Here is a 25,670-nt window from a genome sequence, read left to right as displayed (position 1 = left end):
GCCAGGAGGAGCTCTCCCGACAGCATGACCATGCCCCGAGGTCCAGCAGGGCTTCATGGACTATGTAGTGTTTATACACAGCCCTGCTGGATACATTGGGGGCCACAGGGAGTCGCTGTAGGGGGGCTTGTGGGCTCTTATGTGCCCTATGACCCGGGAGTGCGTCACGATCACGTGACAGGAAGAAACGACGTGCTCCCGGGTTGAAGAAAAGGACTGTTTACCCTGATTCGGAAGGAATAAGGGACTGTGGACTGATTGGGCAAGAACACCTCCGGGTCAGGGGCTATAAAAGGACTATGGGCCAGTCCAGACACTGAGCTGAGCTGGGAGGTAGAGGGGCGAAGTGTCTGGGCGAGGAGGAGAGATTATTATTGTGGTATTTATGCAGTGTGTGAGTAGTGTGGAGGGTGCTTTGTGCACATTGTTGCCAATTAATAAAGAGTCTGGGACTTTTACCTGGTGTCTAGTATGGTACCTGAGGGTTCAAGGGAGCACTAGCGCCCCCTACTGCCACACTGGGTTGATACAGTACTGTTCCTCATCTGTGTTGGTGCACACATATTCTCCATTAATTGTCATTCAGAACTTTAAACTGTTGATTAGGAAGGGGGTGCAGTGCATTGGTCAGGTCAGGTCAAGCCAAGTTGGGGAGCAACTGGTACTGCGAGTTGACGCACCCACCACATGATGAAACAGCTCGGGATCCTGGTTGGCAACCCCCAGGCAAACACGCGGTCTAGTCCCACCCTTATGGAAATGACCCTCTATCTGCTGCAGCCAGGTGTTATATGGACATCCCCTTGGACTGATCCAACCACTTGGGTCCTCAACAATGAGGATCCTGTGAGCTAGATCGCCCTCGAGGAATCGCGGCACATGGCCGTAGTGCCATAACTGACACTCCCTCACAATGCAGGTAAGGTGCCTCATTCGAGACTCCATGAGCAACAGCTCATTTGACACAAAGTCAAACCACTGGTACCCAAGGATTTTCTGAAGTGACCCAGTACTGAAGGAGTCCAGTCATCATCTCAGGTCACTGGATAGCGTCCATGTCTCACAGCCAGATAGCAAGACATGAAGCACCAGGACTCTAAAGACTTGGACCTTTGTCCTTATGCATAGATATCGGGAGCGCCACACACCCCATTCCAGTGACCTCATGACCCCCCATGCTCTCCCAATCCATCTACAGACTTCATAGGAAGAGTCACCAGAGACATGAATGTCACTGCCAAGGTAAGTAAACCTCTCGACAAGGTCGACACTCTCTCCGCAGACAGACACACTGCTGATGGACGTGCCCAAGAGGTCATTAAAGGCCTGGATCTTGTTTTTTTATCCAGGACACTTGCAAGCCCAGACACTCAGACTCCTCGCTCAGTAAAGGAAGCCCATCCATTGACTCCACGAAGATCACAATATAGTCAGCAAAGTCAAGATCAGTGACCACGGCCCTGCCCAACATCCAGTCCATGCAGGCATTGACCAGAGTAGGTGCAAGAACACACCCCTGATGAACCCCAGAATCAACTGCGAAAAATGCAAAGGTTCTGCCTCCACTCTGCACAGCAGTCGCAGTACCAGTGTACAGGCCAGCAGTGCATTGAGTTGTTATTTAATTACAAGTTAAAACTGATGTTTGTCTGTTGAAGATGTTGCCATTTTTGTGTCCTTTAATAAACCTGACTGATACACAATGTTCACCCAGGCAGTGTTGAGTGTGCTTACTGCACTTCAGTCTGTCACTCTAGAGATGCCACTGGCTAAGCCCTCAACACCAGCTTCTGCACAGTAAAATACTACTAGCGAGGGCTTCCTTAAAGAAAAGTGCCATCAACCTGATAATGACCACTACATATGAAGCTAGGTACCATACTGGTAGAATGTGGTACTTTTTCGTATGCATACTCACGGCATGAATACACTGTATTGACTCTGCGTACATCAATGGGGCTCATTCCATATCTTTGACCAAGCAGGTTTGTTGAGTTCACCAGTGGCACAATGACTGCTTCTCCAGTGGTGTTTGAATACGCATACCTGAGGAACATGAAGTAGATGTGTGGGTCAGCATGGCAAAGTCCTGTTTGGGCTAAGACATTGTAAGTAGTAGTTGAACTGTCTCACCCTGGATGAGCTGAGAGATTGTACCATGCTTCAGACAATCGTACTGTACCTGCCTTTACATTGTCCCAGCACTTGGTGGATCAGCACAGTGAAGAGGGGAGGCTCACCTTCCATAATGCATAATAGATGTATAATCATAGGGAAGGTTCAAGGGACTCAAGTCAGACTTGGCAAAGTTCATGGCATCTTCTGCACAAAGAATAAGAGATGTTTACTATTTCAAAGTTTGGATAATCCAGACCCCTCTTATAAACAGAACATGCTGAATTCATGTTCTATAAGTACAAATAAATTTCTGCTAAATAATGAATCAATCAGCCAACCCTCAAAAAATGAAATTATGCTACAAAAAAGCATCAGGAACTTGTCGATGTGTACCTGGGTTCACATACTGCCAGTTGATTTTGATATAGGTGTCACGGTCAGGCCTGCATTGCTCATGAATGAAACCAAGAACATGATTTAGCTCATGCTGAACAACACCATGGATGAGACAGCCATCTTTGGCAAGTGAGAGCTCCTGAGCACCACCAAGTCTCCCTACACTTGACCAGCACCTACACAAAAAGGAAGAAAAGCATGAAACAACTGCCAGTGTTTGAGTGACTCTTGGACAGGAGCACAATCACCATGATATGAAGCAGGTAGAGTGTTTGTTTTCCTCTGTTTTTGCGAGCTGTTGTTTCCACAATTGTATCTGGTTTTGCTACCTTTAAGAACCTTGTGTCCAGATAAATTTGAATGTGAGTGGGTTTGAAAACCACACTTTTCACCAATGTGGACTGTCATCTAAATTAGCAGTGGTCTGTACTGCACAACTGGTTTAGAATAACCCAGTAAAGGAATCCACCAAGGACGCACAGTCATGCCTGCCACTGATTATTGCACATTTAGAAGATAAAAGCCCTGCATTTATGATATTTTGACTATAAACCTGCTGAGGGTTTATCATAAAGGCCAGCTTGTGCCAAGTATTCACATCTGACAAACATTTGTACACGTGTGTATACTGTCCTACTGTGGAGAAGTATATATACATAATTATAACAGGGATATGTGAAGAGTAAAATGTGAAAAAGGCATGCTTTTTACTATATAAAAAAACAAAAAGTATGTTAAGTAGACATTTTAAAAGTAAATTAATTCCACCAAATATATACTTTAGAATATATGTCAGATATGAGGGGGCCTGTCCCAGCGTCATCAGGTGCAAGGCAGAAAGCAGGTCTGGACAGGACAGCAGTCCTTTCCATAGCCCACCCACACTTTCCATGGCAGAGTCCCTAAGTATCCTCACATAGACACTGCATATTATTTTAAGCAGAATAAGTGCATGCGATTGTTAAGAAAATAATAACAGGACTAGTCTCCTCGAGATATCCTATTGTCATCCCTGTTATGACACATATACAGTATTTCTACCACTTTATAACATACAGAAATGCCCTTTTTTCACAAGGCAATACTTAGACCCCCTCACCTGTAACACCTGCACTATGTGACTGATCCTTAATGTAAAAAGTCTTTGTGTACGAGACATAGCACCTTAGAAGGGTCTCAGTTTCTATTTTACTGTATGTGTGTTCTCTGCCATTACTGTAATGTGCTGCTCGTGAAGGACACACGTTTCAAACTTAAACTCACTAATGATGGCAGTGTGTTGCATGTTGATTAGCACATGCAAGTAAGAAATGACCCAATATAAACCTGTACATCTATGAATTGGTGTCCTGGCATGAACAGTGTCCTTGGGTAGGGTTGGCAAATTCAATGTTGCAGTGCTTCAGAAGAGGCCTACCACCCCCACTAAAGAAGACACTAACCCACACTAGAAAAGAAAGAGAGACACAAATACATCATTTTCAGTAACATCTGAGGGTCCCTCTACATTGTGATGTCTGTCCAATTTTAGACCCATTCTTATAGGGATGGCCTCTTCACATTTTGGATGTCTACTTGCAGAGGCAGCTGCATGGATGAGGATGTTTGAGCCGATTCAGGAGTTCCCACCACGCGACAGGCATACCCGTCATTGGAGATGATCTGCACAAAGTCCTTCTCTGACCGTCTGCTGACAAACCTCACACAGGTGAGTGTGTGAAACTCTCTCATGGCGTGAAGGATCACTTCAGCTTCATCAGCACCTGTCACAACACAAGAGTAAGATTCAGTTCTTTACTGCGCCATATAGTTGATTGAAGGGTCATAAAAACATGCTTTGTTCTCCTTTTCTTTTACAGCAAGCATTATATGAAGATGGTCAGTAGGACTACATTAACAGGCCATCTTTTCAGCTGAGATTTCGTACTCACAAGTGAGTTAAAACATTAAAGTGAATAGCTAGTATAATGGTGAACGAACAACACTGGCTGCTAGAATAAGTTCTTCAGTTCAGTGTGACAGCCTGAAAAGAAGAATCAAACTTTTGTTAATCAAAGAAAACCAGCTCAACCAATTGTAGCAAGAAAAAAAACAAAAGAGTTCACATGACATATTGGAAAAACAGACTGTGCCACCAACTGCAGGCAATAGGGCAGTAACAGGCTTTGCATTCAGCAGAAATCTGAAACACATCCAATTTCTGTACATTCTTTGAAGGCTGAATCATAAAAATTGACATTATGTCAAGTTCTTTGAATTGGACATTGTCCAAAAGGAACACAAACCATATAATTGACACCAAACAAGTGCTTTAGAGAGTTTAGGTTCAGTGAGGAGCAGCAATAAAAGAGGGATTTGTAGATCCTTGATCCTCCCCATATCTGTTCATTATGTATCTAAACTAACATTTTTCCATGATAGGTTCTTGGGCAGCCTAACCCTATCCGGACAGTGTCAGTTCAAGGCAGGAGTCTGCAGTGGATGAGGTAGAAATGGATTGCAAAGACAAGATTTATGTTGCACCAGTATATACCTGCCAGTTAATCCAATCTGTCTGTCTGTTGGGTGTGGGAGGAAAAGAAGTATCTGGATAAAACCCACGCAAACATGGTGGGCGGGCAGGCATAACTGTGATGCAAAGCCAGATCTGTGGGGCAATGAATCAGCAACACTAACCACTGTGCCATAGCCCTGATTTCTTCACAACCAGCTAGCAGTGGCCAAATAAAGACAAGGGAGTGAAATATAACCAAAATAAACAGGAAATGTTAATACTTCTCATTCTGTACCACAACTAAATCTTGTGAAAAGAAGTACAACATATCTCATAATCTGATGAGGACAATCCAAATCACTTTTCCATAAAGCTGCATACTTACTGTAGGCATCTGAGATGACGTATGGGACGCTTACTGTGCCATCACTTAACTTGGGCCACAAACAGCCACCGGTTGGACAGACCAAGGTGCTCCTCCGTTTTACTTGAATCATGTCTCCCTGCTTGATTAGCTTCTTGCTCCCTTTAAAATAAGGAAACACTTTCAGGAATGTTGGAACATATAAACAAAAAAGAAGTTAGAGAAACTGTCCAAGCTGCTTTCACAGTCGTATAGAAGAATAAATGTGTCAAAGAGCCATGGTACTGGTGAGGAATAACCAGATGTGTTCTAGTGGTACTGATGCCCAAAGCAAACATTTCCTGGTGTACCACCCACAGTGGACTCTTGCATATTGTGAAACCAGCAAAGCTAACCCAAATAAAAAAAAACAACTAGAAATAAACCTCCGAAAATCAACACTCCAATCACTGGAGCTCCAGTGTGCAGCCCAAGTACTCTTCTTGCACATTTAGACACAGATAGTCACACTCACTTACTGTCACTCAGCCCAAAGATTACCAGAGTGGACAAAAGTAAGAAAGCCAGGGCTATTTAGAATGAGAAAAAGCTAATTGGACTGTAAGAAGAAATCCCATGACATTAGGAGAACGTGGCCACGCATACAACATACATGTGTACACTTGAGGTGGAGTTCACACCCTGTCAGGTACAGCATTATTTATTTTAATTCACTCAGGTTTTATTACGTGAATATATAACTCATTAATGATTTTATTATTATTTCTATATTTGAATGCATTCTTGTTTATCATACTCACATTGGTGATAACACTTCTTCTACTACTAGTACTACTACTCAGAAGTGTCTAATGGAAAGATCACAAGGAGTTTGTCATGTTGTGTCAGCAGAGTTTGAAAACATGAAATGAATTGCGACTTTTGGATGACATCTGGGCGGCACGGTGGTGCAGTGATAGCGCTGCTGCCTCGCAGTGAGGAGACCTTGGGTTTGCTTCCCGGGTCCTCCCTGCATGGAGTTTGTATGTTCTCCCCGTGTATGCATGGGTTTCCTCCCACAGTCCAAAGACATGCAGGTTAGGTGCATTAGCTAATTTCTAAATTATCCCTAGTGTGTGCTTGGTGTGTGGGTGGGTGTGTGTGTGCATGCCCTGCGGTGGGCACAGGGTACGTTTCCTGCCTTGTGCCCTGTGTTGGCTGGGACCCCCGTGCCCCTGTAGTTAGGATATAGTGGGTTGGATAATGGATGGATGACATCTGGCAAAGCGGCACAAACGACAAATTTTACAGGTAAAAGACATTAAAAATGTGCTTGGCGTGACAGACAGCAAGTAAGTTAAAAGATGTAACCAAATCCAAGTGGCATACAGCAACTTGCAGCTTGGCTATATAGAGCAGCATGTGCAAAAAAACAAAATGGATTTTCACACTCACTGGGTTCCCTGTGACCATGAACTGAATTAAGTAGTTTTGAAAATGGATGGATAGACAAGAAATACTGTACAGTATATTGCCTGTGGTATATTCTTCCTTATTTCTATTTAGTGATTCATGCCACATTTTTCCTACATCGTTTTTTCTTTTTCTTTGCATTACTTAGTAAAGTGTTCCTTATTAATATGGTTTAATAAGAACATTAAAGTGATATTCCACCCAAAAATGATATATTTTTTATATGTTACTTACCCCATGTAGTCTGTAGTGATGGCCGGGAAATAATATTCATCTCATGCTTTCATGCAGTGCTGAGATAAGAAAGTTTCTGATAGAATAGGCGTCAATGGAGACCACAGCTGGATAACAGCAAACAGCATTAAAGCCACTCATAAAAAAATCCCACCATTACTCATGTTGCATAGTCCATATGTAAAGTCATCCACTCATATGCTCACAACTGTCAAATGTTCAATAAACAACTTCCGTAAAGTACTCATAAAAAAGGAACATGCTCAAAAACGAACAAACTCTTGATTTGAGGACCTGCCTCTCGTCACCACATGTGCATTCTTATCCAAGAGGGAAGCCCCTTGGGATTATTTAACTGTGAAACTGCTTGGGTGAATTGACCTTCTGCTGGTTGAAGCACCTCAGATACGCACAAGGCAGAGGCATATTCTTTTCCAGATAATGTTTTCACTCACTTTCACTTTTAATCTGTCAGTGCACTTTGCATTGTTGATATCACATGAAGAGCGGTGTTAGCCAATGAATAACCTGTTATTCATATTGTTACTCGGCCTGCCCAATGATGGGTCTTCATTTCAAATTCCCAGTCGCATTTGAGCATATAACATTTAATTTCATGAGAGTGCTTTTGGAAGTGACTTATTTACCAATATTTTAGTAAAACACGTTTGTTTTGTGAGCATACAACTGGATGACTTCACATAGTGATTATGCAACACAAGTAACATTAGATTTTTCTCTATGGATATTTTGATATTGTTTGCTGTTGTCCAGCATTGAACATCGTCGATACCTATTTTATTAAAAAAGTTGCCGTTGCTGTTCAGCCTAAAATATATGAGTGAAACATTTTTTTAGCTATCACTACAAAGTACACGGGTTAAACAAAATATTAACAAATATAATTTTTGGATGGAGTATTCCTTTCATTCATCATTAAATATGTAGGAAGTCACAACTTTATCAAGAGTCGTAGAAGATCTCCTCAAAACACCAGGGACAAAAATGTCATGTACGCCTATTGCCACGCTCACTTTGAGATGTACAAAAACTAAACTTGGCGTAAAGGTACACATATCTTCATGGCAGCCTCACACTATGGGTACACACTCTTCTGATAGGTTTGGCAAACTGGCGGCACCCAGAGTCAAAGCAGTGCTACTGCTTGTGTTTTTCATTTTTAGATTCACATCCACAATGTATCAAATACCCCAAAATGAATTGCATTTTGTTTGCAAATTTAAAGCTCTTGATTAAATCATTTTGTAATAATATAACGATGCATGGAATGGTCAAACTATTTCAAACATCATAACTGCTTTAGTGTTGTTACTCACAGTGCACCACGGAGAGTATTTTAACCTGTTGATCGTATTTGTGTGTGGTATCACAGCTGCACGGATTGTGTCGAGAGTGCAGAGGATTACTGGGATATTAGTGCTAGCCCTGGAGGACATTTATAGCACACCAGCATCTGAATGGATTCCACTCAGCCATGCCACAGTCTACTTGAACTTCTCCAATCCGGCAAATGCTTCAGAGCCTTTCCTTCATGAACCTCGAGGCTCAGAAACAGTTTCATTCCAAGAGCTATAAATGTACTCAATCAGTCCATCAAGTGCTCCCAGTAAAACTGTTTGTAATTATAATTATAATAACCTCATTGTATACTTGCACTACAACTATAACGTTGCCATGAGCCATGTGATTAACAAATTGCACTATCTGCACTATATGTATATTGTACTTATGCTTTAATATTGTATATTGTTCTTTGTATCGTATTATTTATTATTTTTTATCATTTTATAGGAAAATAAGTTTATGGAGGAGATGCATATTGAATCTCATTGTACCATATAATGACAATAAAGGAATTCAATTCAATAGAAGAAACCTCATATTTACAGATGATTATGATTGGTTTCTAAGTCTATTTGGTTTTCCAAGAGCTATCCTCTTGAAGCTGCATGCTGTTAAAATATACTTGGTATAATTTTTATGATGAAATGCATTAAAGTAGGTATATTACATGTTACAAATAAATTGTTAACTTACTTTAAATAATGTATACTGTTAATAATTAAACATGTGGGGGCTCGGTTGCGCAGTGGTAGCGATGAGCTGGCTCCCCGTCCAGGGATTGTTCCTGCCTTGTGCTTTATGCTTGCTGGGACTGACGTGGACTTGGATGGATGAATGGAATAATTAATTGTGTATTCCAAAGATTTTTTAATGTTCCTTAAAAGTTTGGAAGAATCTGTTTTCTAAGCTTACACTTGGTTTTTAATTTATTACAGATGCTTATTGTGCTGCGATTGGTTACAAGGAGAAAGAAAACAGGACAGGAATTGTGGGTGGTTATGTTTGACAGACACAGTACTGTTGCAATAAATTATTCCATCCAGGGTCACGAGCATCCCAGCAAGCATCTTGGGGGAGGCAGGAATAATCACTGGACAGGGCACCAGCTCATTGGTACTGCTGCGCCACCATGCCCCCACATGTTTAATACGTGCTTTAATGCATTTCTTCATGAAAATGATATTAAGTATACATCTTAGTAGTCCAAAATGTTCAGAGAGCTGTAAAATCATGAATGTAATGTATTCTGTGAGGCGATCACTGCCTACGCACTCCTGTCGGCGTAAGAGAAAGTCTGATTAAGAAGCACGGAGCGATTAATGACTGGATCAGGGAACACATGGAATACGAAGCCTTTAACATGCTATTTTAGTTATGATGGGAATTGAGATACTCTAGTAAATTAAACCTTAATTTTTAGATGACGTTTATGACAAAATAAACTGTATTAAAGTAGAAATTTCTAGATTATAGTCAACATTTTGACCTTAATTTCAACATAGACCTCTTTGTGTTCACTGTGTCCCTATTTTGTTTTCTCAGTGGCCCTAATACACTTCCGTATGACATCTGACCACTTCTTTTTTGAAAATTTTCTTTTTTTATATGTGCTTTTGCCATTGTCGTTTAAGAAAAGGGGCTATTTATATTGATTTGCATATTCAAATACACACAATGCTTGGGAGGAGTTGGGGTGGGGCTGTAGGTGTGTACATGTGCATTATTATTCACAAAGTTTGGGATTTAAAAATGGGAAGTGTGTGGAACTTTGCTTATGCATAATTTTATGCATTTTAATTTTCTGTGAGTACGCACATTTCTGTTTTTGTCCCTACGCCATGTTTTAGTGTACATTTTACGCATGCATTATATGAGGCCCCAGATGAGTGCTCATGTCACACTGTTCTGAAGAATATTAAAATCAGATGTAAAAAATGAGTTGTAAATATTTGCCCTGCCATTTACTATACCAGTGTTATGCTGCAAGGAAACTTAGGTGGGTGGGCTCTACCCTGGCACCAAAGACTACCCAGAAAGAAAAGGCCCTCGATGGGAAGTCAGCCTATCACAGAGCACACTCATGATTTCTCATGCCATCACTGATCCATCTAACATAGTTTGAGAGACATATAGGTCTGGCATCTTTGTAGGAATCATCAGAAGATCAATGCGTAATACAGAGTAACCTGTATAGTACTCTGTTCTGTGATGGACTAGCATCCTGCCCAGGGTTGGCTGCCATAGTGAGTCTGATGCTGCTGGCATAAGCTGACACCCTCGCAAGCCTGAGTGGGGCAACGCAAGTCAATAGAGAACAACAGGAAGTATGTAAATGGTGCACCTCTGATTCTGTAACGTTAACTGCTGTTGACAATGGACTAACAGCCCATACTACTGGGTGCAGTTCTATCAAGAGAGAATCCTTCTTTAAGTTTTTCTTTTCCCTTGTTTTGAAGTGATACAGTGAGCCATGACAGTCCCGTCTAACCATTTTGATTCTCATTTAGAATCAGGGACATCCCAAGGCTTCAGTTATAAAACAAGAGTGGAAATGATTAGGCAAATGGCATTTGTTAGTTCTGCATCACTCTGTGCTGCTTATGTTTGATTGGCGTCTAAATTTTAATTTTAAAAGCAGTATATATTTTAATTCACTTTACTTGAGACAATTGGTTACATTTCTTTTTGGTTTTCCAATTGGAACACAGGCATATTCCCAACCTCCTCCTCGAGACACGGTGCTACACCTGAGTAACATTGCTGCAGCTTTGCTGCATATTACGCCCTGTTCAACAGCCTCCATTACAGGTGGTGTGTGGCTTTCCACCCGTTGTCCAAAGACATGATGGCAGGCAGACTGATGACTTTAAATTAATCGTGCAGTGATCTTTCAGAGGGCTTCCAGGATTAACTGCACTGCAGCAAAGGCAGATTCAGAAAAAGGATGGAAACTAACAGTCTGAGGAGAGGGGTTGGGAGCAAAATTCAGCCCAAATAAATAACATTCCTCAAACCTGAAAAATCCAGTTCAGGCTCATCAGGGTGCAGAACCTATCCTGGCAGTATTGGGTACAAGGCAGGAAACCACCATGGGGGGAGTGCCAACACATCCAATATGGTGCCAATACACCAACTAAGGCACACACTCACACAGGACCAACATAAAATCACCAGTTAATCTAAACTGTATGTCTCTGGACATACTCAAAGTGTAAACCCCCCTACAGACAACAACAATATGTACAGCATATTTAAGATGGGCAATTGAGCCATGGTAGTTTAGGAAAGAAAAGAAATACAAAATCAAGATGGATAATAGTAATAAAGTGTTGAGCGAGTTCTTCTGGGAGTGCATCCTCACCTGTATTTCTGTCCAAAATGTGGCTAAAGACATCAGTTGCAGAGGCCTCAGCATGTTGTTCTGAAAAACAGTTGAGCACAGCAGTGAAATGCCGAACGCTGCTGGTACAAACTGACAATCCATAGTTCCTATGAAAGCCCATGAAACACTCAATGAGAACAGCAAAGACCAAAGGAGCAATGTTTCAGCAGGCTGTGTATCATTCATAAATGGAGACTCCCTGGTGACCAAGAGGGCCTAAACTGCCCACTGGAATATTTTAAGAAGATTCTGAGCTCCGGACAAGCACAAGGCCAGCCAGTGTCGAATTGTGGCACATTGTAGGCTTTTGCACTGATCCAGGAGTCACCGTGTTAGAAAGCAAATACAGAAGGGTGTTTTACAAGATATTGTAGTTCGTTTTGGTGAGATTGCTCTTAATTTCAGGTTACACACACAAAACAAAAAGAAGTATAAAACAAGTGAAAAAAACATATTGATAGATTGACTAAGTGAATATAAAAAAGATAATGTGCTTTATAGGAGAACATATTGAATAAAAAACTCAAGACAGATTTTGGCAGTTGGCGCTAACAAGTTGTGTTTTATAATTTTCTGTACATGTGATAAATACTGTAGGCATGAAAGACGCTATATTAATAACTAGAAAATGAGTCTTTCAACACCTTTGAAGTCTTAGGAAAACTGAAAGTGAATCCATACAATCATAACTGAACCCATTTTATCCAGGGGCCTAGAACTGATCTCTGCAACATGAAATACAATAAGCAATCGGCCCTGGTTTGGAAACCAGTCTATTGCAGGGTATGTACACTGATACAGGACCAGTTTAGAGTTACCAACACACAGATGTCTTTGGGATGTCAGAGAAACCAGGCTACTCAGAGGAAAACCTACACAGGCACAAGGAAATGCCACAAAGCCAAGCCAGAATCCAGAACTACTGAAGGTCTCCACTGGTCCACATACAGTCTGAAGGGTAATATTTTAAAATTGTGATCTAAACCACAGGCAGCGGTAATGCTGCTCTAAATCCTTGGATTGTGGTGTGTTAGCCAGTGGACATGGGTCTAACTGCAGCTCACAGCAGATGTGACGTTGGTCAAGTAATGCCAAAAACATCACGGAAACCCTCCCACAACCCTAATCTTAGCCATGGTCATATTGGGGTGTTATGTGATGAACAATTACACTCTTGAGCCAGTGAGCTACAGCACTATGGTGTGCTTTAAGGTTTGACTAATGTGCCTAACAGTGATGCCGACCTAGCGTAGAAGCATTACCTACTAGGCACTGTCCACAACTAAAGTATTCTAATGCAGCGGTAGTGATGCTAGGCACTAGATGTTTCTCTTTCAAACTGAAATTCACAATTTAGCTTTACGGGCATAAAAATATAAAATGCATTTCCAAATCATTATCAATGCAATCGTTTCAATACAAAATATTAATTTGCCTGTCAATTCTTGCTATTATAAAAAGTGTGCCAACAAAACTAATCTTCTGGCCATCATCCTGGAGAGGTGAAGTACGACACACAACACTCCTACTACACCTATGGGAGGTGTGTGACTTTGTGCTAATGTAAATAGGGCATGTCTGCTGTTCCACTAAACAATGTGTGGCGCTTCTGAGCGTAAGGAGTATCCTTGTCATACATCCTTTCTAGGGTATATCTGATGCCTTAAAACCAGATGAATTAGGAGAGTTCTAAAATGGATGGATAGATGGAAGCTGTAAAGCCAGACTCCATTCCAACATTACTACAGCATAGAAATGGGAGTAACAGGGTGTGTGAAGAACAGAGGTCCTGTTGTCCGCTTTTACCTTTTCCACTATGATTTTATGTTCTGTTGTGCTATATAAATAAATTTGACATTGACAAATCTTGTGAAGAGGATGTAGGGCAGAAAGTCTCTATGATTACTTACCACGACCTCCAAGTAGATCCTGAAAGAAAAGGAGAGAAGAAAATCCAGAAATTATTAGTGGAGCCGTGTTCAGTTGATGAATGAAGCACTGATCGATGTATCATAGTAAACAAACAAACCTTTAAAGGCCCTGGCAGAGGAGAGCAGTGAGATAAGCAGAGCAGAGTTGTAGCCAAAAGAGCTGCGCACCCAGGTGCCATTTCCAAAGGAGTCACTGGCTGGCAATGAGAAGTCTGAGATATACTTACTGAAGCAGGTGTGGCATACTCCACCTAAAAGCCATGAGAAAGCACCTATAAGCCTACAGTCACGTCTCTCTGTTGGTCCCTAAATCCTTTTCGAAAGTCAACAGAGCTATGAGGGAGCAGCCCAGCACCTGGCGTCAGACAACATGCAGACCACACTGGCGTCACTGTTTCTGCATTTTCACTAAACTTGCAAGGTGACTAATTCGACATCATCTAAAGTAAATTCCCATGATCCAGTTTCTAAAACAGTTTCAGTCCCATTCTTGGCTGTAGCATTTATAATGTGCAATATACAGTATGTTAAGATATTATTGTAAAATACAGCAGTTAGGACATAATAACAGGTGGAACATATTGTCGTGTCAGTCTGATCTCTTCATTCACAGTTCTGAACATTTAAAAGTAATTTCTATACATTTTCTTTAATGTTTAAAGGAATACTCCACCCAATAATATATATTTTGTTACTTATCCCATGTAGTTTGTACTGGTGGCTGATAAAAAAAATGTTTTAATGAAGAATGAGAGAAAAAAAAATGCATCATATAATGAAAGGTAATGGTGACCCACTCTGTCCAATGGCAAACAATGTGTAAAATCTCCATGGAAAAATGAAAAACAAAATCATGTTATTCATGTCACATAATCCCCATATCTGTTGTGGAACGAGCCCCGGACACAGATAGACGGACAACATTTGTCACCCAACACACACATATTTGTTTGTCACTATATTTACAAAGGTGAGCACAACCCAGTGCCTCCAGCACCAATCCCCCATAGTCCAGGCCTCTCTCTACCGTGCCTTTTCTCCTTCAGGCCGCCTCCATTCCTCTCCAGCCAGACTTCGTCCACTCTTTGCCCGACTCCAGTCATCGAATGTAGGGAGGCGGCCCCTTTTATAAGCACCTGGATGTGCTCCACGTGTGTTCCGGCCAACTCCCACTGACACGCCTCAGTGTGGCGGAAGTGGCGGCTGCATCCCCAGAAGCACTCCGGGTGTTCCTGCTCGTCTTCCCCCCAGCACTTCCTGGTGTGGCAGAAGTGCTGAGGTCCAGGGCTCTCCAGGCACCGTGGCGCCCCCTGGTTGTGACCACGGGCCCCTACAGGGTTGAGCTTCCAAGCTCTGCATCCGTGGTCCCCAGTGCAACCAGGGCGGTTGCCCCCTCGTGGTCTGGAGGAGTCGCAAGCCCTCCTCTGGTCCTCCAGGGCATCCCGGCTGGGTACCATTCCCAGCCGTGTGCCACACTGTTATCCAGTCAAATGCCCAAAACATACCAAACACATGCATATTTTGCAGAAATATTATGAATACTTACTCACCGAATCAGTGTAGAACAGAGACAGGAAAGCTGCATTCCTATAATTGTGTGCTTTTGAATTGAGGACAGGACTCTTGACCACTGAATTAGCGGGAAAGGCGGGTCTTCAATTCAAGAAACACACAATTAATGGGGATTTTTCCAGAAATAACTTACAAATATTTTGTAATATTATGCATATATAAAATTTAATTTATGATTGTATCAGTTTCATCCTTGGGGACAAATATAGTATAACCTAATATAATCTGTTTTAGAACAAAATCATGAGTTTTACAAGTTTTGTGCATACAAATGGATAACAGAGATGTAAATTACAGTATGTGACACAAATAACTTGAACACTTTTTATTTGTTCTATAAAAGTTTAGCACGTTGTTTGCCGCTGTACATCATGGGTTGTCATCACCTTCCATTATATGTTTTATAGTTTATATAGTTTTTTTCCCCCCATACTGCTTGAAAACATTAGAGTCATATTTTTTTCTTATCTATCACTAAACTACATAGGATAAGTAACATATAAAAATTGTCATTTTTAGGTGAAGTATTACTTTAAACCTGTGAACATTTTTGTTTGCTTCAGGTTGTTGAACATTTGGCTACCCATATATCTCCTGAACAAATGTTTGCACTGGGGGACTTTTGGATGTCAGCACCTGTCTTGGCACAATCAGCCCCAAAAAAGGTAACAACAACAACAGCAACATGTATTTCTATAGCACATTTTCATACAAATAATGTAGGTCAAAGTGCTTTACATGATGAAGAAAGAGAAAAAAGACAAAGTAAGAATTAAAATCAGAGAACACTAATGAACATAGAAAAGGAGTAAGGTCTGATGGCCAGGGAGGACAGAAAAAACAAAATAAAAAACTCCAGACGGCTGGAGAAAAAAAATAAAATCTGCAGGGGTTCAGAGGCCACGAGACCACCCAGCCCCTTCTGGGCATTCTACCTAACATAACAACGCAGATTTTGACACCAGGTTATCATAGAGATTGCTGAGCACTCTACACAGTATGATGCGATTCTGAAACATTATGAAAAATACTGACTCCATTCTGTATCAACGTTAGAGTTAAAAGGTGGCACCATGGTTAGAGCGGCTGCCTTATGGATCCAGCATCCTGAGTTCAAACTGCTATCTGGCCATTATTAATAAAGTATCTATCTATCTATCTATCTATCTATCTATCTATCTATCTATCTATCTATCTGTGTGGAGTTTGCATGTTCTCCCCAAAGGTGTCATTTAGCTTCATGTGCAAGTCTAAATAGGTCCATTGTGGTGGACGGTGGTGGACTGGTGTCCTGTCTGGGGTGTTTTCTGCCTTGAGCTCATCTCTGGCTACTCACTACTCTGTAATTGAGTAAGTACAGTTCAGAATGTTATATTATCTCTCTATTATAAAAAAAAAAAAACCCTGGGAAGGAAAGACTAGAGAGACGAGACGTGCTAGAGAGGCGGAGGGCTGGGTAGCTTGCTGAAATAGTGTCCACTGTTTGTGGCCCCAGGGCAGCTGGTGATTGTGTGGAATTTGAGGATTTTAGTGCCCAAATTCATTTTCTCAGGTTTCATTCCACGTGTGGCCAGTTACTGACTGGCATCCCATCCAGGGTTGGTTCTTGACTTCAAGTCAATATTTCTGGGGCAGGCTGTAGCCCCCATTAGTCTGTATTCTATTTTGTTGTTTTCTTTCCTTTAATTCTCTTTTCCTGGCTGTGATAGTGTAAAGCTTTCTATTGATAAACTGCCTCTTCATATTTACACATTTGCTTCAGCCTCTAGTTCTTACTGTACACAGAAAAACTGAGTTAAATGTAACCCTTATAGTGCATATGAAAACACACTTTACATATTTCAACCTCTGAAATAGGTAGTTTAGTTTAGCACTGGTGATTTTGCTGTGTATGTGATTAGCTACAGTGCAGGATTTATGTATAAGCTACACAAGCTATAGCTTAGGGCCCCCGCCTTCTTGGAGGCCCCCAAAACAAATCATATTTGGCACTTACATAGAATATCTGGACTTATAAAGGGCCCCATGTCTCAAATAGCTTAGGGCCTTATCAAGTCTAAATCCGGCCCTGTGTGAGCACTAATATGTGTCAATGATTACTTGCTGGTTTTCATCTTCAAAATGACCCTTTGATACTGCACATGATCTTAAAGGGTGAACTATTTAAAATAAACATCTGCTTTTTTCAACAAATGTCTATGGAAGTTCTGTATAGTCCTTTTCACCAAGTCCATGTTTATACGTCTTACACAGATTTACTCAATAAGTGTGGTAACAGTAAAGTTACAAAAATTACAAACATACATACATTTAAGGTGAACTTCAATCCATATATCCGTCTATTGTCTAAACGTGTCATGGGAAAATTGGGGATAATGTGGAAGTCTGTTGTGAACAGGGATCCATCCCAGCACTGGGCACACACACACACAAAAACACTCACAACAAGTCAATTTAGAGTCACTAATGGATCTGCAGAGCACATTTGTAAAATGCAGGAGGAATAACAGACCACTGGGAGAAAGCGCCACACAACCCCTGACTCTGTGATGCAGCATCAGTTATCGTGCCATCATGTCACCCAAGTAAACAAACAATAAAACATAAATAAATGTCATGGTTAAATTTAAGCAAGGTCAGGCTTATATAAATTCCTGAGATCAGAGGAGAGAAATACAAAAAGTCCCATTAAAATCCTTCTCTGGGAGTTGGTGGCCCTCTGTAATAAGTCCTTCTATGCTGTTGGTTTTAATTCTCGTATTAATAACAATACAAAATAATAATATTCCTAGGGGATTAACAAAATATATAAAAATCATAATAATTACATTTAAATAGCACTTTTCTCACAACTCAAAGCACTTTACATACAGTAGAAAGTGAAAACCACTTCAACCACCACCAATGTGTAGCACCCACCTGGAGGATACGATGGCAGACATTATTATAGCAGTACAGTCACCACACATTGGCTATTAGGTGGCGAAGGGGTGAATAAGACAGGGGACAATTAGGCCATTTAGACAAGACATTTGGGATAAACCCTACACATTTTGAAAGAAGGCCAGGGATCTTTAATGACCACCACGGTGTCCCTGCCACATTCGGATCCACATTAAGACCACAGGGTAAGTGCCCCCTGCTGGTCTCACCAACATCTCTTCCAGCAGCAGCTCATGTTTTTCCAAGATGGTCTCCCATCCAAGTACTGGCCAAGCCCACACATGCTTAGCTTCAGGTGGATGACTTGCTCTGAAGTGCAGGTGGTATGGCTAATTCTGGCAGATTTGGTAACCTGAGTCCCAATGTAAGAGAGTCCTTTGGGTGCAGCACTGTTCACATGCTCTCAGACGTTTGTGATGTTTCACCTTGCCATTTCAGTGTGTTCATGTGGGTTTCTGGTCAGACTATTCAAAGAAATGTGAGGTTGCTGTTGATTTGTGTCTTTAAAAAAATTAAAGATAAACAGTTTTATGTGTGGAAATGAAGTGCAAAATAAACATAATAAAAGGGCGACACAGTGGCGCAGTGGGTAGCGCTGCTGCCTCGCAGTTAAGAGACCTGGGTTCGCTTCCCGGGTCCTCCCTGCGTGGAGTTTGCATGTTCTCCCCGTGTCTGTGTGGGTTTTGTCCCACAGTCCATAGACATGCTGGTTAGGTGGATTGGCGATTCTAAATTGGCCCTGGTGTATGGGTGTGTCCTGCAGTGGGTTGGCACCCTGCCCAGGATTGGTTTCTGCCTTGTGCCCTGTGTTGGCTGGGATTGGCTCCAGCAAACCCAGTGACCCTATGTTTGGATTCAGCAGGTTGGAAAATGGATGGATGGATAAACATAATAAAGGTGTATCACGTCCTTTCAAATGCAATTTGACCAAAAATGGTATTGCTGGCTGACCAGGCCATATGTTTTTATTTTAAACAATTGTGTTTGGTGAAAGATTATAATTACGTTATAATTCAGGCAGCTTTGTTTTCTCCAAATTGTCCGATTTGTAGCTCCAAGTTCATTTGTCAACAGTGGCTCCTGCTTGGCACCTTTTCCTTTCATATTCAGAGCTGCAAAGGAGAAGATTTTCTTCTGAAATGGACACAAATGCCCCAAAGGGTGTTTTGCAGATGTTGGTTGATGAATAAGACCAGAGAGATATTGGGATTTGCTCCTTAGTTTTGCAAAGCAGTAGAAAATAAAAGGATAATAAAGACAATGGAAGTGAACGAGAATGTCCTCCTGCCTCGACTGACTCTCCCAGCAATTTTGTCGCAGAGCTCATGTTCCCTCCTCTAATCAGAGCTTACATATTTACTGAAGTTAAATATTTGTGACGTCAGACATGGCCTAGCACATGCGGATGAACATATCAAGCTGGCATATTAATGCAGCCAAATAATAAAGTAAGCATGATAGGTTTTAGGAGATGAACTTGTGGGCGATAAAATGCAACTGACAGCAGGCGGGTGTTATTTTCTCAGTTCTCTTTATTTCTCAATCAGAGTCGCAGAAAGTAGAGATTCGGACGGTTCGATCTTATTGCAAAATAGACTCGTCTGAACCCCGATCAACAGTTTGGGGCAGTTTTTATACCTCTTTATTTCATGATCAGTAAGACAGAAAACATCCTTATCATCACAATTTTAAAGTTAAGCTATATGTCTAAGCTAAGCAATTTTTTATTTATGTCCCTAAGACTGACCACAGGACAGAAACTCTGCGCTTGCACTTTGCAGCTTTATGACCTTTCACCCTGAGTTACTCACTTTGAGGAACTTAACAGAAAAACAGCTTAGGACATCATTATGTGGCAACATATTTTTGTTAGTTCATAAATCAAGCTTTCTTTTAATGGCAAAGTTAAAGTACCGCTTATGAAACTTAGTTACTAAACACACAGGGTACAGGGTGCTGAGGAGAACATTCTTCTTCTACACACTTCTGTAACAGAACTATCCATCAGGCCTGCATTCTCGGTGGCATCTTGTATTGCCCTCCAGTCTTCTGAATATGAATAGTGTCCCCACAGTGGCAAAGCAACTGAGCTCCTTCTCATGGCATAGTAAATCCTCCCTTAATTTTCTGCACTGTCTCCATGCACCCTGAGTATTATACACTGGGAGCCTAGAAGGAGTGCAGGAATAAAACAGACATGGAGGATTCAATAGCAACTGGAGCAATTAGACTATCTGCTCTAGACCTCCAATGGCATATATAAATGGGTATCAAGTGAATCACGTCCACCAGTCACCTACATCTGGTTACATTTGAAAATGTCTTCGGAGTGAGGAGAAGTGAGCTCAGGCAGCTGTTTATACATCTGAACTCTACAAGTAGATAAGAAAGAGATAAACATTGCAGCAAGTAATTTAAACAAGGACAGTCACTCTAGCAGTGTGGCGGCCACTCAATTTCTTGCTTTTTGCTTTAAGTCGTTCCCTTTCTCTGATCCTGACGGCTACTGTGCTCCCATGCCTTATTGATCCACTTCCTGAGCCTACTTTTCCATTTATTAGAGTGTCTGCCTCAGCATCAGCAATCAACCATACAGTAGCTCAATCCTGTGTTTTAGTTTTCGAAATTATTCATTCCAGATAAAATGGCTGCAAAGTTACCTTTACCAGCTGTGCCATGTTTTGGTTGCTCTCAAAGTGAGGTAGGTCTGTGTCGAGCGATGCTTCCCAACTATCCAAATGAAATTTCCAACTTTGAGGCTGTTGATAACAATTATTATCAAGTCAGCATCTCTTTTTTTTAAAAATGCTCTGACGCTATTTAAATGCACCATAAGTTTCCAAATTGTAGTTTCAATTCATTTTGGGCTTTAAAATAAAGCAACATTTAGAACAAGGGACTGTGGGAGAGAAGACAGCCAGGCTTTCATTTTTATTAACTTTAAAAATTCAAAGCACAGTTTGCATTATTGCATTATCCCTGTCTGTCAGTTTGTAATGATGTTATATATATACACCGCTTGCATAAATCTCTTAGTAAAGCTATTAATACCGTCTGACCACAAGATACAAAAAGAAAATAAGCAGCAGTTTACTGACACTCCTGCAAAGAAAAAAGCTCAGGCGACAGCGTTTTACTGACATCAGTTGTGGAGCTGCACCCACAAATCACCGGCTTTACATTCAGCATAAAAGCTCTTTGGCAGAGTTGAACAGATTGCCATGACAAGAGTTTTCCCTCAATAAGCCTCAAACAAAAGGGAGGCTTTAACACAGAGAGCCGTGCAGTTCAGTGCGAGTACAAAGCACGAAATAAAGACACAGAACAGTAAAATGTTAAATTCAGCAGATGCAGTGGTCTTCACAGAAAAAGAAGCACTGCGACTAATATGAGGCAAAAATTAGACGGTCAGTCAATGCATATTTTCACACTGAGAAAATCGTGCCTGGCACCTACAGTATGAGACACAAAGGCAGCCCAGGCCAAAAACTGCGCTATGGTGTGTGGTGATGTAATGACACTGTATCTGAACATAAATACTGTATGTCAATGAGCTTCTCTTCACTAGAGACAGCTGCTGTGCAAAACAAACTTTGGTGCTGTACTTGTTTCTCTGCCAGTTATCAGAGGCCCTTATTCACAGGTTACAGTCACTATTCTGGCACACTCAAGTCACAGACTGTGGCCATAGAGACCGCTACGGCACTGGTATGACTGATATGTACTGTAGTACAGGCTGACATACAAAGAGCATAAACTGTGGACTGCAAGCTCCCTCACACTTGTTTGAGACACAAATAGCATGGACTGTGGCCTTGAAAAGGTCCTCATCTTGTGACTGCAGGGGATGCTGTAGAGTTCTGTGAGATAATGGGACTATTGGTATTGTTAGACAATAGAAGAAGGATTTTGAGATTAAGTCTAAATTTAGCTTCTGTCAAGTATAGAGGTTTAAGAACTGGAGGTAAACAGCCATACCTCCTAGTTTAATGCATTACAACAACAGTCTGTGCTAACTGTAAGGGTGGAAAGTAGAATAATATGAACTGTCTATAAATAATGTGAGCAAATAAAGGGAGGAATGTACTTGCATTGTGTATAATGAAAAAATGTTTCATTTTTCCTGTAATTCTTGTTGTAGTTGGATAATATGTTGCAATACCATGAAGACCAAAGGCAAGTTATTGTGAAAGTTAACAGTTAAAACAAAGAGGAAATTGAAACCATCATACTTTAAAGTTGCTGCTGAGATCCCATCTATCTATCTATCTATCAGACATTATGCTGATGCTAGAGATGTTTACACATAAAGCTTTTAACATCAGGGCGTATCTTCAGGGGGGCAGACATCTGCTTACCCAAAACCATTACATGGTTGTCCTTTTAAAATGGGTGGCAAAGGGCACACATTTGCTAAAAGAAATCACTGGCCACATTTCAATAAAGCCATGCTCTTTTCTGTCTATATAAATAATCGTGCAGACCGCTCCATTACACAGCTTGCCTCTAAGAACGAAGATGACTCCGAATCTTGTCAAAAGACAAAATGGTGTGTCTTCATTATCTTCTTCGAACAATGTTTTCTATTTATTTATTTTCTATCTATCTATCTATCTATCTATCTATCTATCTATCTATCTATCTATCTATCTATCTATCTATCTATCATATAATGCTTTATCTATCTATCTATCTATCTATCTATCTATCTATCTATCACAATGAACAGAGTGACCAGAAATGATTTGGCATCTCAGAATGAGGACTTTCTATCCCCATGGGCTATAGGAGATATAAAAGATCAGTGCCTCCTACTAAGACATTTTTAACTTATGCCCTTTCAAGTGTAAGCATTTGGAATTAAATAATTTTATTACTGAATTTCTAATCGTGTCACCTGATACACCACTCTGACCACGTATCTTCCACAGTGTGCAAATCTAGGGCTTATCACTTACTCACACTGTTGTATCTAAATGAAATGGTAAAATAACCAAACAATAGGGGAAACATCATTAGATTTAATTGATAAATACAACTCAGGTACTTCTGCATACAAATAATAAGGGTTGTTATGTTTCGAAATGATAATTTCTACTGGCAACCATTTTGATCCAGGCACAAATCATCAAGGGATATTGTATGCAACTTATGACAAGAATGAGAATGCACTGTCAGCAGACTTCAATATATTGGAAACCATTTTGTAAATATGAAGAAACTGCTTAACAACAATGTTTGGCAGACTAACAAATGCTATGTAACAGAAGTTAGGGTCAACCTTGTAAAAACTGTGCTTGGATATAAAAACATTAACAACTGAAGAATTTCCTACTTATCTGTTTAATGAAGAGTTATGACTGTTTCTGTGCTGTGATCAGAGACAGAGCTAGAATTAAACTTTTTAAACCAGTTGTAATCTTTAAGATCAGACAGAAGTTGTGAGAAGGAAGTTAAAAACCATGGAAACAAACAGTTATTAATTACAGTCAAGTCTAAACCAGATTTTTCTTTCAGTAAAGTACTGGCAATAGCCACTTTTAAGGCAGAAGATCTGTGTTTACTGATTGGCACTATGTTTAACAGTGTCACACAGTAAAGTTCTGTTGGCAACTTGAGCTTTAAAAGTGCTGTATGGCGAGTTTCTTTGCCCTTTTTTGTTTTTAGATACTGTTGTGGCACGTTTAACACAAGATATGTTAGACAAGCTTCTCTTCTGTCTGTGAGGTCCAAAGCCCCCATTCATTATTCCTTGTCACTACATTCTACTGCACTTCCAAATGAGATTTCATTGGTTGTCAAGTCCCATGCACACACACACGACTAAAGACATGCAATCAAACCTGTCTAATTTTCTTTTAATCAGTCACAGACTAACAGGAATGAGTCGATGGCTTTATCAATATAAGATACTGCCTTTGACTCACTAATATTAAGTAAATGAAGGCTTTAGACTGTATATATGGAAAATTATTGTAATGTGACATAGCCTTTAGTCAGTGATTCATCTAGATAGATAGATAGATAGATAGATAGATAGATAGATAGATAGATAGATAGATAGATAGATACTTTATTAATGCCAAGGGGAAATTCATACACTCCAGCAGCAGCATACTGATGAAGAATAATATTAAATTAAAGAGTGATAACAATGAAGGTATAACAGACAATCCTTTTGTATAATATTAAGGTTTACGGGTGGAATTTAAGAGTCGCATAGTGTGGGGAGGAACGATCTCCTCGGTCTGTCAGCGGAGCAGGACGGTGACAGCAGTTTGTCGCTGAAGCTGCTCTTCTGTCTGGAGATGATCCTGTTCAGTGGATGAAGTGGATTCTCCATGATTGACAAGAGCCTGCTCAGCACCCGTCGCTCTGCCACAGATGTCAAACTGTCCAGCTCCATGCCTACAGTTGAGCCTGCCTTCCTCACCAGTTTGTCCAGGCTTGAGGTGTCCTTCTTCTTTATGCTGCCTCCCCAGCACAGCACTGCTTAGAAGAGGGTCTATCTATTTGATAAGCAACAGGTTTAGTTTGTGGGTGTAAAGTTTTGATGTAAATAGTCAGACAGAAAATATGCAGAAGGATCCAGTATTCTTTTCTGAATCAATATCAGTCAATCAATATTTACTGTATTCTGAGTAACAGATTTTAAATTGTAGTTTTGCCCACACTGTTAAGTTTTATTCAAATGAAAACGATCGCTGTCAAGATTAAAATGACCAAAAACACATATTACGTAGTCATCTGCCTATTCTGGGTATGTGCACAGCATGGACATCTTAACCAGAACTGTTGATTGTTGAAGGGAGGGTAACAGGCCACAGGATTTATTGTAACATTATAGTGACCTGCAAATTATTTGCCTTTTGCACATATATGCAGGATTCAAACTATACAAAACAAAATTATGATACGTACAGGTAAGTAATACGGCAAGCACTATGGAAAGCAGCTCTTAATTGTCCACTATGCTGGGATATGTTTTACTTCCATAAAGGTCAACTATTCCCAAGCAAGATGTTATAATGGGCATGATCATATCAGGGAAGGGACACATAACAAGCACAAACAACTCAAAGTTATCTTGACGCCATTTTATGTGAATTTTCAATGTTTCTGCTACCATTCTGTGTTTGTTTTTCATTGCTGTGGCTATTTTATGCTTTGCAACTTTATGACTGAGTGAATATTATTTTGTTTATATGTTTGGCTTCCATTTTCTTACATTTGATCATCAGCCATTTTGTTGATGCTCGTTACCATAATATTGTTGATAGTAATGTGCAGCCATTGCCATCACATGATGCCAGGAAGTGACGTGTCATTATGTCATCAAACAATGTGCCACTCCAATGGGTCCAAAATTCTGAATGTCTTTATGCATTTGATTTAAAACAACTTAGAATCTTTGTGTTT

At 40.6% G+C, this 25,670-nt stretch overlaps 1 protein-coding gene across 4 annotated transcripts in view; it reads right to left on the bottom strand.

Moving 5' to 3' along the window:
• LOC120530173 (high choriolytic enzyme 2-like) overlaps positions 1-25,670 on the bottom strand; it is a 98,828-nt gene that overhangs the window by 6,445 nt on the left and 66,713 nt on the right. For 2 of the 4 annotated variants that reach the window (XM_039754408.1, XM_039754416.1), the window contains exons 1-8: positions 13,835-13,972; positions 13,716-13,734; positions 11,785-11,844; positions 5,394-5,534; positions 4,160-4,277; positions 2,512-2,690; positions 2,241-2,322; positions 1,919-2,046 (exon numbers count right to left, since the gene is read on the bottom strand). In XM_039754408.1, the coding sequence (XP_039610342.1) occupies positions 1,919-2,046; positions 2,241-2,322; positions 2,512-2,690; positions 4,160-4,277; positions 5,394-5,534; positions 11,785-11,844; positions 13,716-13,734; positions 13,835-13,915 (808 nt within the window). In that variant the 5' untranslated portion in view covers positions 13,916-13,972. Of the gene's footprint in view, positions 1-1,918; positions 2,047-2,240; positions 2,323-2,511; positions 2,691-4,159; positions 4,278-5,393; positions 5,535-7,058; positions 7,244-11,784; positions 11,845-13,715; positions 13,735-13,834; positions 13,973-25,670 lie in introns of those variants that run through there. The other 2 variants (XM_039754433.1, XM_039754423.1) reach the window with 2 other exon arrangements.

This window comes from Polypterus senegalus, chromosome 1 (genome assembly GCF_016835505.1).
Source record: "Polypterus senegalus isolate Bchr_013 chromosome 1, ASM1683550v1, whole genome shotgun sequence".
Taxonomy (NCBI): Eukaryota; Metazoa; Chordata; class Cladistia; order Polypteriformes; family Polypteridae; genus Polypterus; species Polypterus senegalus.
This window is presented reverse-complemented; position numbering and strand designations above follow the sequence as displayed.